The sequence below is a fragment of the Apodemus sylvaticus genome, chromosome 19 (genome assembly GCF_947179515.1).
Source record: "Apodemus sylvaticus chromosome 19, mApoSyl1.1, whole genome shotgun sequence".
NCBI lineage: Eukaryota > Metazoa > Chordata > Mammalia > Rodentia > Muridae > Apodemus > Apodemus sylvaticus.
Window position 1 is genome coordinate 24,624,858 of NC_067490.1, and position 13,735 is coordinate 24,638,592.

Genomic DNA, 13,735 nt, shown 5'->3' on the forward strand with positions numbered 1-13,735 from the left:
TCCACTGTAGTTGTCTTTAGACACACCAGAAGAGGGCATCAGATCCTACTACAGATGGCTGTGAGCCACCACGAGGTTGCTGGGATTTGAACTCAGGACCTCTGGAAGAGCAGTCAGTGCTCTTAACCGCTGAGCCATCTCTCCAGCCCCACATTTGGCTTCTAGTGTTTTTGTTTGTTTGAGATAGTCCTGGCTGGTTTGGAGTTTGTTTGCTTGTAGGCCAAGCTTGATTGGAATTCACCAATCTTACTGTCTGTGCCTCTGGAGTGCAGGGATTAAGGGTGTGGGATGCCCTCTCCACCTGGGCTTTGAATTTATTTACTTTTATAAATTTAGTTTATAAAATTATGTTTATATTGAGTCAGGGTTTTTCTGTGTAACTCTTGCTGTCCTGGAATGGCCTCAGAGCCTCTGTTCTAATTAAAGCTGACTTGCTGGGATTAAATTTGCTACTAGTCAGGAAAAGACAGCGCACGCCTTTAATCCCAGCACTCTGGGAGGCCGAGGCAGGTGGATTTCTGAGTTTGAGGTCAGCCTGGTCTACAGAGTTCCAGGACAGCCTGGGCAAACTTTTCTTGAAAAACAAACAAACAAACAAACAAACAAAAAAAGCCACCACACCTGGCTCAATGTTTATAAAATTAAAAATTAATTTTAGGGCGCCTTTGATAATTTATCTATTATTTAATACGAGCTACATTGTATGTTTTTTTGATAATGTTCAACGGGCCAAGCTTCTGATTGTGTCTGAAGCTTGCTTGCGTGACTGTTTTAGTCATGTTTTTTCCCCTATACTTGGAATTTTAGGGGTCACTGACCTCTTTGAAGACCTCGGTTTTAAAAAGGGTCCGAGGAAGCTGTTCAGTTGTGAAAAGTCCTGATCTTAAAATCCCCCCCTTCACCTTCTCATCTCTTTGGCGCTTCTGTTCCCTTCGCCATGTCTGTGTTTTCGATGCTGAATCACAAGCAGTGATCAAATCACACTTTGAGTTTCTAAAGCACTTCAATTAAGAAAACAGAATGGACAAATCAATTTGTAAACTACTTTTAAAAAGCAGATCCCAGAACACCTTCTGGCTTATCCAGATTACTGGCCCACATGCACGAATTTTAATTTTCTTTCCAGTGTCTAGATTGTATGCTTCTACTATATGTTTTAAGTTATACCTTCGTGATAGATTTAAAAATATCAAAAAACAAAACATACCTTGGTGCTGCTACATTTAGCGATTGAAACGGTTTTCTTTTTTTTTTGTTGTTGTTTTGTTTTGTTTTTGCTTTTGTTTTTGTTTTTTTCGAGGCAGGGTTTCTCTGTGTAGCCCTGGCTGTCCTGGAACTCACTCTGTAGACCAGGCTGACCTTGAACTCAGAAATCCGCCTGCCTTTGCCTCCCAAGTGCTGGGATTACAGGCGTGCACCACCACCGCCTGGCTGGTTGTCTTTTTTCTTTAAGATTTATTTCATTTATATGAATAACTGTCTTCAGACACACCAGAAGGTATCAGATCCCATTACAGATTGTTGTGAGCCACCATGTGGTTACTGGGAATTGAACTCAGGTCCTCTAGAATGGCAGTCCGTACTCTTAACCACTGAGCCATCTCACCAGCCCTGGATGTCATTTCTTTTTTCTTTTTTTTTTTTTTTTTTTTTTTTTGGATTTGGTTTTTCCGAGACAGGGTTTCTCTGTGTAGCCCTGGCTGTCCTGGAACTCACTCTGTAGAACAGGCTGGCCTCCAACACAGAGATCTGCCTGCCTCTGCCTCCCAGAGTGCTGAGATTACAGGCGTGCGGCACCACCGCCCGGATCCTGGATGTCATTTCTTAATGGAAACAGTTATTAAAATAATTCTTGGCTTTCTGAAGATAGTTCTGGAACTGTATCTGAGGTTGTGCGTACAAGCGTATGGTGTCCTCAGCAGTGTGGAAGCGTATAAATCTCTGGAGCTGGAGTGACAGCGCCCCCTACCTGCGTGCTGGGGAAGTGCAAGATGCTTGCAACATTGAAAAATTCACTAGACTCTCTAGTTTCTTTCTTTCTTTCTTTCTTTCTTTCTTTCTTTCTTTCTTTCTTTCTTTCTTTCTTTCTTTCTTTCTTTCTTTCTTTCTTTCTTTCTTTCTTTCTTTCTTCCTTCCTTCCTTCCTTCCTTCCTTCCTTCCTTCCTTCCTTCCTTCCTTCCTTCCTTCCATTCTCTCTCTCTCTCTCTCTCTCTCTCTCTCTCTCTCTCTTGTTTTTTCCGAGACAGGGTTTCTCTGTGTAGCCCTGTCTGTCCTGGAAATCACTCTGTAGACCAGGCTGGCCTCCAACTCACAAATCCGCCTGCCTCTGCCTCCCAAGTGCTGGGATTAAAGGCGTGTGCCACCACCACCCTGCTAGTTTCTTTTTTAAATTTAAAATTTTTCACTGAGACATGGTTTCTCTGTGTAGCCCTGTCTGTCCTGGAACTCACTCTGTAGACCAGGCTGGCCTTGAATTCAGAGATCCATCCATCCATCTGCCTCTGCCTACCTCTGCTGGAAATTAAAGGACTGTGCCATTATATTGATAAAATTTGTCTTTGTGTGTATGGGTGTTGCTTGTATGTTTGTACACTACACGTGCATGCCTGGTGCCTAAAGAGGCAAGAAGGGGGCAGCAGATGGCCTGGGACTGAGAAACAGTTGTGAGCCACCATGCGTATGCTGGGAATTGAGCCCAGGACTACTGGAAGAGCAGGCAATGAACGTCCTCAATTTCAACCACTGATCTAGGATCCTTTTTATTTGAGACAAGATCTTGTGTAGCCTAGACCGACCTCAGATTCACTATGTAGCTGTGGATGGCATCAAACTCCTGATCATCCATCCTACCTAAATATCTGTGCAATGGTGTAGTAGTAACTCATGCAACCAACTCAGTCTCCCAAATGCTGGGAATAAAAATTTAAGCCACGGGGCTGGAGAGATGGCTCAGTGGGTAAGAGTACCGACTGTTGACTGTTGTTCTTCAAATCCCAGCACCCACAGGGTGGCTCACAACCATCCGTAAAGAGATCTAGCGCCCTCTTCAGGTGTCTGAAGACAGCTACAGCGTACTTACATGTAATAAATAAATAAATATTTTTAAAAATGTTTTGAGCCACTCTGCCAAGCTAAATACTAGCTGCATTTTTTCCTTCGGTAGTAAATATTCTCAGCCTTCTAGTTATTAGTTTATTTGCAAATATCATTATAGTAGAGTCCAAAGGAATAATAATAATATTTGCTGTTGTTATTTTAGACCCGAACTTCAAGTGGCCAAGCTTGGCAACACCTCCAGATTCTCCTCAAAAGGAAGACTTTGCAAAGGACCAATGACACTGTGTCCTATACCCTTTCGTCTTTTCCTCCTCTGCAGCCATGTCTCGGTCACGCCCTGCAAAGCCTTCCAAAGCAGCCAAAACAAAGCTACAGAAAAAGAAAAGCAGCCAGGTGAAGAAGACGACATCAAAGCAGGCTGTCAAACACGAGTCAGCAGGGAAGGCGGAGAACCCCGGAAAACTGAAGCAATTAAGTAAAAGAAGAGATGGTAAGAAGGAATCGGAAGACAAAACCCCCACACCGACGCCGAGTCTTCTGACAAGAGCCGGGGCCGCCCGAATGAATCAGGATCGAAACCAAGTTCTTTTTCAGAACCCAGAGTCCTTAACTTGCAACGGGTTTACAATGGCTCTCCGAAGAACCTCTCTTAGCTGGCGACTGTCCCAGCGCCCGGTAGTCACACCCAAACCTAAGAAAGTGCTACCTTCAAAGAAGCAGTGTATACATCATATCCAGGACGACCTGGCGGTAAAGCACTCTGAAAATGATTCGGTCCCCAGCCGAGACGCCGCCACGTCCCCAGATACAGAGGACATAACTGGTGAACGGAACACGTGTTTAGGTGAAGGCGAGAGCCAAGCGATAACCCAGTCTTGCCCTCAAAGAATAGAAGATTCCCAAAGCTGTACTTCCGCATATGAGAACCTCGATGCGGCAATTTCTTGGTCACTGGAAGGGACACACTGTGAAGAACTACTCTCTCATCAGGCGTTTGATACTGTGAGCCCTTCCCCCCAGGAGTGTGCTCCATTGCCCCAAAGATCAACTTCCGAAGTTACCTCTCAGAAAGACGCTAGCCATCAGTTGGTAGACTTGAGCTCACCAGTCGACTCTCCCAAGCTCTCCGATCCTTCTCCGAACCCTCCAGGAAGTGACCATAGCGGCTTTCCCGACTCCACTTTTAGGATCGTTCCTGAATTGGACCTTAAGACCTGCATGTCTCTTGATGAGTCTGTCTATCCCACAGCTCTAATAAGATTCATCTTGGCAGGCACACAGCCGGAGGTCCTTGATACTAAGCCCCAAGAAGAAACCCTTAAAACTACCCCAGAACAAGGGGCAAGCCACCCCAATCAAGTTCAGGATGCCTCCTCTGTCCTAGGACAGGCCTTTAGTACTCTCCCTCCTCAGTGGGGATTTCCTGGTGCTAACTTACTCCATGGTGAGGCCCTGGACAAGGGCTCAGACTCACCAGAGGATCTTGGTGCTATTTCTATGCTAAACCAACAAGAAACTGTGGGCATGGATACCGCTCCTTCCCCGGACCTGTCTATATTCCTTCCTAAGCTTCCAAACACAGTTGCTACCTACCCTAGTCCTCCTTCAGGGCCTGAGCCCCACAGCTCAGCCTCCTGTGGGCTTGAAGTCCAAGGTGCTACCCCGATTTTAACTTTGGACTCAGGATACATTCCCCAAGCCCCACCAAGCTCTGAGTCAAGCTCAGTACCTCTGGTCATAGCTGCCAGCGATATACAAGCTGAGAAGCCGTTTGGTGCCAATCTTTTCCCAGTACTCCCTCAAGGGTTTACAATCGCCCCGGAGGACGAACTCCAGCATGCTCCATTAGATCTTACTCAATGCTCTCAGGGTGCTCCCGGCAAGTTGGAAGGAGGGATTTCTCCGGTCAGCATAACCAGCTCAGCCGATGTCAAAGTCACAACGATGTCCAAGCCGGTTACACCCGGTACCTCTTCTCCGCTCCCGTGTAAATCTACGCCGCCAACAGTGGAGAAGAAGAAGCGCAAGGCCTGTGGGGTCTGTGAGCCTTGCCAGCAGAAGTCCAACTGCGGGGAATGCACCTACTGCAAGAACAGAAAGAACAGCCACCAGATCTGTAAGAAGAGGAAATGTGAGGTGCTCAAAAAGAAGCCAGAGGCCGCCTCCCAGGTACAGGTGAGAGCAGCTCAGGGCTGGGAGGATCTCCTGTGTTTGGCGTATTAGCGCCCAACCCCCCCCCCCCCCCCAAGAACGTGTGGCTGGCGTCTCGTGGTAGATTGGTGATGGGGATTGAATCTAGGGTTCCCCCAAGCTAAGAACACCCCAAGGGTGTTCTCTCCCCTTGCTGCTGCCTCCTCAGCCTTACCCAAACTTAAGTTTTTCGTCTTGAGATCTGTAGCTTGGCTTGTGTGTAGCTAACCAAAGGTTAACTATAATCTCTAGTCGTTGTGCATTGGGTAGCCCACGACTGCCTGAGATTCCTCCTGTTCTGGGAACAATGAAGTTCTGAGCACTCCCCGCATGCACGTGGTACATAGGAATTCACGTAGACACACATACATAGGAATAAATTAGTTTTTAACATTGAAATAAGGGCCAGCGAGATGGCTGAGTGGGGAAACGGTGCACGCTATTGTCCCCAAGTCTGATGACCTGAGTGAGATTAAGGCCTGGGACCTGGATAGCGCAAGGAAAGAACTAACTCTTATTCAACTTATCCACTGACTTCACAACCGCATGTCGGCACGGGCTCAGGAGTGATTAAGGATTACTATGAATTTGAGGCCAACCTGGACCACGTAGCTAGTTCCAGGGTAACCTGGGCTACAGGCTGAGCCAGTCCCCTTACTTCCAAGAAGACTGTGAACTTTTAACGGCATTAGACTTTTAACTTCTCTACACTTCAATACTGGTCTAAAAATGCTGCTGCCTTCTTAGCTGAGACTTTGAAAAGGGGTTAGACAATTAACCAGTCCTGTATTGCTGGGCGTTTAAAGGGTTTCTCCCCAGATGGAGAAACACAAGCACTTGTCTAACCCTGGCACTCAGATGCTGAGGCAGGAGGATTGCCTTGTGGTTGAGGCAAACCTAGATTATAGCATAACCATTTCTGAAAAATACCAAAAGTAGGGAAGGATCTGAGAAGATAAAATTTTTAAATTAAAAAAATTTTTTTTGGAGACAAATACATTATTTAGATCAGGTGGGCTACAATTAGCACAGATCTATCTTTATCTCCTGAGTACTGGGATAACAGTGTAGACTACTTCAACCAGGCAACCATCACACACACACACACACACACACCACACACAGAGCAGTTATAAATAGTTTACAAATAACATCTCTAATACAATAAGAGTATTGCTAGCAGGGCAATCTCCCTTGTATGCCGCAGCCTTGATATTCCAACATACTGGAAGGTTACCACAGCGTGGACCACAGATGTGTTGTCCTTCTCAAGCCCCTTCCCCTTTGGTTCAGCAGCTTAGACTATATCTACATGATTATCCAAAATAACAAAGCCAGTGATTTTGGCTGTCTCCTCCGTGCCTGCTTCTCTACCTGTTTGATCACCCCTGGATCTGAAGCCTTTATTTGTTGCAGTGAGAATTCCAGCATTCAATTTGTTATCAATTTGTGGTTTTGTTTGCCATATATGCATATATATATATATATATATATATATATATATATACACACACACATATATATATATATATACACACACATATATATAGCAAACAAAATCACAATTTCGTTTTACTTTTTTTTTTTACAGTGTTTGCATTTCTTTTTTAAAGTTTGTGTGTGTGTGTGTTTACAAGATTTAGTCACAAAAAAACCACTAGCATATGGTCTATTTCACTGAAAATGAATAGGCTGGGTGGGCATGATAGCATGAGTTTTAGTCCTAGCATGGGGCTATGAGAGGACAGAGGCAGATTTCTGAAATTCAAGGTTCACCTGGTCTATTTATATTCTTTTTGTTTTGTTTTGCTTTGTTTTTGTTTTTGTTTTGAGACAGGGTTTCTCTGTGTAGCCCTGGCTGTCCTGGAACTCACTCTGTAGACCAGGCTGGCCTCGAACTCAGAAATCCGCCTGCCTCTGCCTCCCAAGTGCTGGGATTAAAGGCGTGCACCACCACCGCCTGGCTCCAGTCAGCTTTCTTGTCCTTCCCAGGAGGAACAGTGTATCGGCGGCACTGTCCACAAAGAGCATCCTTACCAAGGATCTTGAATTTCACATATACATACAGATTCTATGCTTTGGGCTTTTGCCCGCATGTATATCTGGTAAGGGTGTCAGATACCCTGGAACTGGAGTTACAGACAGTTGTGAGGTGCCCCAAGGGGTGCTGGGAATTGAACCTGAGTCCTCTGAAAGAGCAACACTGTTCTTAATCTGAGCCTGCTCTTGGGTCCCAACCTTGGTCTTCTGATTCTCCTTCCTTAGCTTCTGAATTTCCTGGTGTACGGTTATGCTTGGTTGAACTCCTGGGCTTCTATATAGTTGATGGGTCCTAGTCTCTTGTTAGCATTATTTAACATTATATTATCTTGTTAGCATTATATTAACATTGTTAGCAACATTTAACATGGTTGTCTGCATGGTAAGTTTGTATTTTTTTCAATGATTCATAAACCCCAGACCCCTCTTTGATGCCCAGATTATCTCTAAACTAGTCCATTAGTGCTTCTGGCCATTGTGTTTTCTGGTGTGATATTCTATTGACATTGTATGCTGTCTTTTTACTGCTCAGATCTTTAATAAAGGGAAGTTCGTTGCATTGATTTGTTTTAGTGAAGAAAGGTAGCAGGAACCTGTCATGGGGCCAAGGAGGCAGCTCTGTTACTGAAGGTGCTTGCCCCTTGGTCCAAGAGAGTGTTATCTCTGGGATGTGTGTGGTCCAGGGAGAGATATCTGGCCTCCACATTTGCACCGAGATGTGCAAGCCAGCCTACCAGTAAATACATGTAATAAATCTCGAGGAGTTACTATTTGGTGTTTTGAGACAAGGGCTAATGTGGTCCAGGCTGGGCTTACTCTGTAGCTCAGACTGGCCTTGAATTCCTGATCCTCCTGCCTCCAGTTCTCAAGTGCTGGGGTAGGTCCTGCCCCTTTTGCATTGTTTCCCCAAACGATATATGGGGTGGGGAGGCAACCAGGGGTCGGTCAGACCTAAGTGGTGTTCCTCCAGGGTCTCTGCTTCAGACCCTGGAGGAGCACCTCTGACTTTCCTTTTTTTTTTTTTAAAGATTTATTTATTTATTTTATGTATATGAGTACACTGTAGCTGTACTGATGGTTGTGAGCCATCATGTGGTTGCTGAGAATGTGAATTCAGGACCTCTGCTCGATTCAGTCAGCCCTGCTCATATTATATCTAAGTACACTGTAACACCATGCATAAAACCATCCTAAGTACTTCAGATGCACCAGAGGAAGGTGTCAGATATCTTTTACGGATGGTTGTGAGCCATCATGGGGTTGCTGGGATTTGAACTCAGGACCTTCAGAAGAGCAGTCGGTGCTCTTAACCGCTGAGTCATCTCTCCAGTCCATCTGACTTCCTTGTATAGTGGGTTGTGATTGGACCGTGCAAGCCAAATAAATCCTTTCCTCCCCTAAACTGGTTTGCTTTTTTTTTTTTTTTTTTTTAAATCATAGCAAGAAAAAGCTAACAGGATAATTTGAAAAATGTTAAAATGTTTTGCTTGGTCAGGCTTTGCAGTAGCATTCTGGTTTATATTGTGAACAGTCATGCTGGTTCTGGGCCATCTCTGTCTGTGTATTTGTTTATTTTGCTTGTTTGTTTTTAATTTTATTTTGTCGTTGTTGGTGGTGGTGGTTTGTTTTGATATAGCGTCTCACTGTGTAATCTTGTCTGGTATGGAACTCAGAGAGCCATCGCCTCTGCCTTTTTTTATGCTCGAATTAGTCATGTGCCACTAAGCCTCCTTGTGTATTTCTCAGACAAACCTTCACTGTAGCTTCTTCAGTCTTCTAGAAGTTGCTAACAGCTCAGACTTGTCTCAAAATGACAAGTGCTCCTGCCTCAGTCTGTTGAGTATGGAAACTATAGGCACAAGCCAATATGCCTACCCAGAAATGTCCTGCTGGTGGCCCAGGCCAGGAGCTTTGCAGTATGGTATGTCCACAAATCAGACATTTACAGAAGTGATGGGAGGTGGGAGCATCACTTGGCCCTGCTCCTTGGTGTTTTACACAGCCCAGTGTATGTGGTGGAAAAGTTTAGCTCGCCCCACAGTCTTGGCTGTGCAGTAATCAAGGCAGAAAGGGACCCATTCTCCCCAGTGGGATTCCCAGTATTCATGCAGAACTGAGCTTGTGTCCTGATCCCAGCTCAGGAGAGATCTGGGCACCTACGCCTTGCTGCTCCCTAGCCACTCTAGCCAAATGGGTGAGTGAGCTCCTGGTTCACTGAAAGACCCTGTTTCAAAAAACAAGGTCTCCGAAGGGACAGGTTTGGTTAACTTGACCTTTGGCCACCTCGTGTGCACACATGCATACACACGTGAACACGCACAACCACACGGAGTAACTCCGCTCTTGGGAAGCAGCTCACCCGTTCTTTGTGTCTGCCCAGTAGAATTTCCCCTCCCTGAGCATGCGCAAATGAGCATTTGTTCCCACGCGTCACGGTGACAGTCGGTGACAGTCGTGTCTATGTCATATCTCATATGGAATCTCGCATAGTTTGTGGTCAAGTTTTGTGTTAAAGAGCAAAAGTGGAGTCAAGAACTGGAGGAAATGGGGGCGGGGCGGGGGCGGGGCAGGATAGTGGATGGCTCTAGCTGATCCCCGCCATGGAATGTTGATCCCCGCCATGGAATGTTGGATGGAGTGACATAGGTTGCATCCAGCAAAAATTCCTGCCGATGTGTGTGCATTCCTTCTTAGAAAGCTAGTCTACAGCTAGGCAGTGGTGGTGCACGCCTGTAATCCCAGTACTTGGGAGGCAGAGGCAGGCGGATTTCTGAGTACGAGGCCAGCCTAGCCTGGTCGACAGAGTGAGTTCCAGGACAGCCAGGGCTATACAGAGAAACCCTGTCTTGAAAAACCAAAAAAAAAAAAAGTCTGCCAGCCGCACTCAATTCTGGAGCAGTAAAGTATTTGTCCGCCATGTTTCCAATGTTTCCAGCTGAAAGTAACAATTACTAATTTACTGAAGAGATCTTTGAAGGGTTCACCATCTTATCAACAAGTTGTGTATGTGTGTGTGTGTGTTTGTGTGTGTGTAAGAGACCTCATAGCATGTTCTGAGCATCACAACCCTTTTGTGGAAGTCTGAAGATGAAAAAAAAGACTATAGCAGGTTCTTACCGTCTTATCAACAAGTCTTGTGTGTGTGAGAGGTCATAGTACGTTCTGAGCATCATAGCCCCTTTATTAGAGGTCAGAGGGTGAAAGAAGGACAGACAGACAGACAGACCATAGCAGATTCTTAGCATCAGTGTTTATATGTGGAGGTCTTCTGGTGAGTCTGTTGTATACCGTTTACCTGCTGAGGCAGCTCCGCCCTTTGCAGATTTGTATTTCCACAGTACGGCACCTTGCTGAGCTGTTGAGGGTTCTTGAGTTTTGAGGTTCGCAGCATTGCCTGGGCCTGTGAGCTTCCTGAACAGGTGTCTCCGGGGGTTCCCAGTGCCTGGCTTTCACTATAATTTTGTTTCACATTTCGGTAATGTGACAATTATGGTGTCGTTCCTTATCCTGGGCTGTGGTGATCTTTTGCCCTTCTTTTGAAATGTTTTCATGCCAGCACGTGACCTGATTGTAATCTTAGTACCCAGGAGGATTGGTGGTAGAACCATTTAAGCTCATGACTTCAAAACCACCCTGGGTGACTCAGAGAACATACGTCTCATTAGATACAGTTTCACCTTGTCCTATTACTACTACTACTACTACTACTACTATTATTGTCTTTTTTGAAGATGGGGTTTTTCTGTGTAGATAGACCTGGTTGTTCTGAAACTTGGTCTGTTGTTGGCTGGCGTTAAATGCCACCTGCTTATGCCTCCCACATCTTAGGGCTAAAGGCCTATGCTACTACTGCATGGCTGCTTTTTAAATTTAAATAAACTTTATTTTATTTATGCCCCCCCCATGGTTGTTTTTTGTTGAATCTTTTTCATCCAGAATTATCACGTGAAGTTAAAATGTCACGTGAATGCTTCACTTGGGTGACAAGTTTGTGTGGCTAGGAGTGTTTTCTCCCTATCTGTTTTGTGCCTGGTATGTGGTGGGTACCATAAACTCTGTTTATAGTGAACGTTGGTATCAGTGTGTGTGTGTGTGTTTGTATTTTTATTTTTTGCACTATTTTGGGAATAATAATTTCCAAAATATTTGGAAAAGGATCTCACTCTGTATGCCTGGCTGGCCTGGATAGACCAGACTAGCATGTCTGAAGTTCTGGTTCACAGGCAGGTCTTGGAACGGGTGATGAGTATTTATTGGGTCTCCTGTGTTGCATCGGACTTGGTGAGGCCAGATGATTTGCCTAAGGCTGGAGTTGATGGGGAATCAGGATGTGGGCTGGCCCTTTTATCCGCCATCCCTCTCGACTATGGCAACTGGTAAACAGAATAAGTGGGGGAAGAGCAGAGGCCAGCAGCTGCCTGTTTAAGGGATGGTCATTGAAGATGTGTGGGAATCATAAATTCCCTTTTAGGTATAAATCATACTTCCCTTATTTCATTGAATTTGTATGTATGCTTGCTTAGAGAACAGATGCCGACAGGGATGTCTTCCTCCTAGTCTTTAGACTGGCTGCCCCGCAAGCCCTCCTGGTCCTCCCGTGACTGCCTCCCCAGTGCTAAGATTAGAGCCACTTGCCGGAGGTGGCTTTTTCCTTTAAAAGAGGTGGCATTCAGTGCCTCAAGGTAACTAGGTGAACATTCTCCTCCTGAGAGACCTACATCTCCAGGCCTCCAGCAATCTCCCTACCAGATTTTTATATCCAAGACTTTCAGAGGACACAGATTTTTATTTTCTCTTCTCTGAAGACAAGGGTTTCTCTGTGTAGCCCTGGCTGTCCTGGAACTCGCTCTGTAGACCAGGCTGGCCTCAAACTTGGAGGTCTGCCTGCCTCTGCCTCCCAAGTTCGGGGATTAAAGGCTTGCGCCACTGCCGCTCAGCATGGACACGGAATATGGAGTTGTAATCACTCATTGTGTTGCTCGCCTGTATTTAGTTTTATCAATTATGGAGGGCCATAATTCTCCAGTGACATAATTACACCAGCTACAAGTCAGGGACACTCGGTTTGATAATGGCACCAGTGGGGTGTGTGCCCTTCCAAGGATTTAATTGATCTTGGGTAAGACAACATTATCCAACCGGGTGGTGGTGGTGGCCCGGCGGCGGTGCATGCCTTTAATCCCAGCCCTTGGGAGACAGAGGCAGGCAGATTTCTGAGGCCAGCCTGGTCTACAGAGTGAGTCCCAGGACAGCCAGGGCTACACAGAGAACACCCATGTCTAAAGTTAACACTACTCACAAGACATAGGAAATAGTGCTCACCAACAAACATGTAAAAATATAGCATGTATGTGTGTGTATATATAACCCCAAAAGTGGGTCATGACCCACAGACTTAAGAGGTAGGAGTCTAAATGTGCGATTGCTAGCAGGGAAAGAAAGTCAAAATGTGCCAGGCAGTGATGGTGCACGCCTTTAATCCCAGCACTTGGAAGGCAGAGGCAGGCGGATTTCTGAGTTCCAGGACAGCCAGGGCTACACAGAGAAACCCTGTCTCAAAAAAAAAACAAATCCAAAAAACCAAAAAAACAAAACAAAACAAAACAAAAACAAAAACAAATTCAAGATGACGAGGCTAGCATATTGTTTGAGTTCAGAGCCAGCCTCATGGAGGGCGAGCAGACCCACGTTAGCGGCCTTTTAAACTGGAGCCAGGAATCCTTGCTGCCCTTGCAGTGGACCTGGGTTCTGAGCAACCACAAGGCAGGCCACAGCCACCCCGAGTTCAGTTCCAGAGAATCTAAACCTCTATTACTAACTGCCACAAGGTGCCAGCCATACATCTGGTGCATAGATTCACATGCAAGCAAATCACATACATGAAACACTGTTCAAAAAATTTTTTTTTAAAACCAAGATTTTTTTTCTGACAGAAACAGGCAAGTTTACAAATTTACATCAAGCCTGCAATGTTAAAAAATTGAGAAGCCAAGCCTCAGACCTTGAGATCTTCCTGGTGTCCTGGCTGTTCTCCCCCACCCCAGGGCCCTTGAACCGACTCCCACTATTATCTTGTAAGGTGGCCTGTGACAAAATAGCCCAGGTTTATTTTCTTGTTTTTTGCCTTGACACCTACAAGCTGCCCCTGAGGGTTTATCATTATGAAATCCTAAAGTTTTGAATCACACGTTTTTGTGGAGTAAAAAAGTCAAACGACACCCCATGCCCCACCCCCCCACACCCACTTCTGAAGATAGGGTTTTTCTGTATATCTCTAGCTGCAACTGCTCTGGAATTAATTCTCTCTGTAGACCTGGCTGGCCTGCAACTCCAGAGATCCGACTGCCTCCGCCTCTGCCTCCTGAGTGCTGGAATTAAAAGCATGCTCCACTACCACACAGCAGTCAAAGGACTTTTTTATTGAGAGTTTAGCTATGTAGCCCAGGTT

At 45.5% G+C, this 13,735-nt stretch overlaps 1 protein-coding gene across 1 annotated transcript in view; it reads left to right on the top strand.

Annotated features, from left to right (window-relative positions):
* The first annotated feature begins 3,378 nt into the window (after positions 1-3,378).
* Tet1 (tet methylcytosine dioxygenase 1) overlaps positions 3,379-13,735 on the top strand; it is a 71,473-nt gene continuing 61,116 nt past the window's right edge. Inside the window, exon 1 of the mRNA XM_052164632.1 lies at positions 3,379-5,232. Within this exon, the coding sequence (XP_052020592.1) occupies positions 3,379-5,232 (1,854 nt within the window). The remainder of the gene's footprint in view (positions 5,233-13,735) is intronic.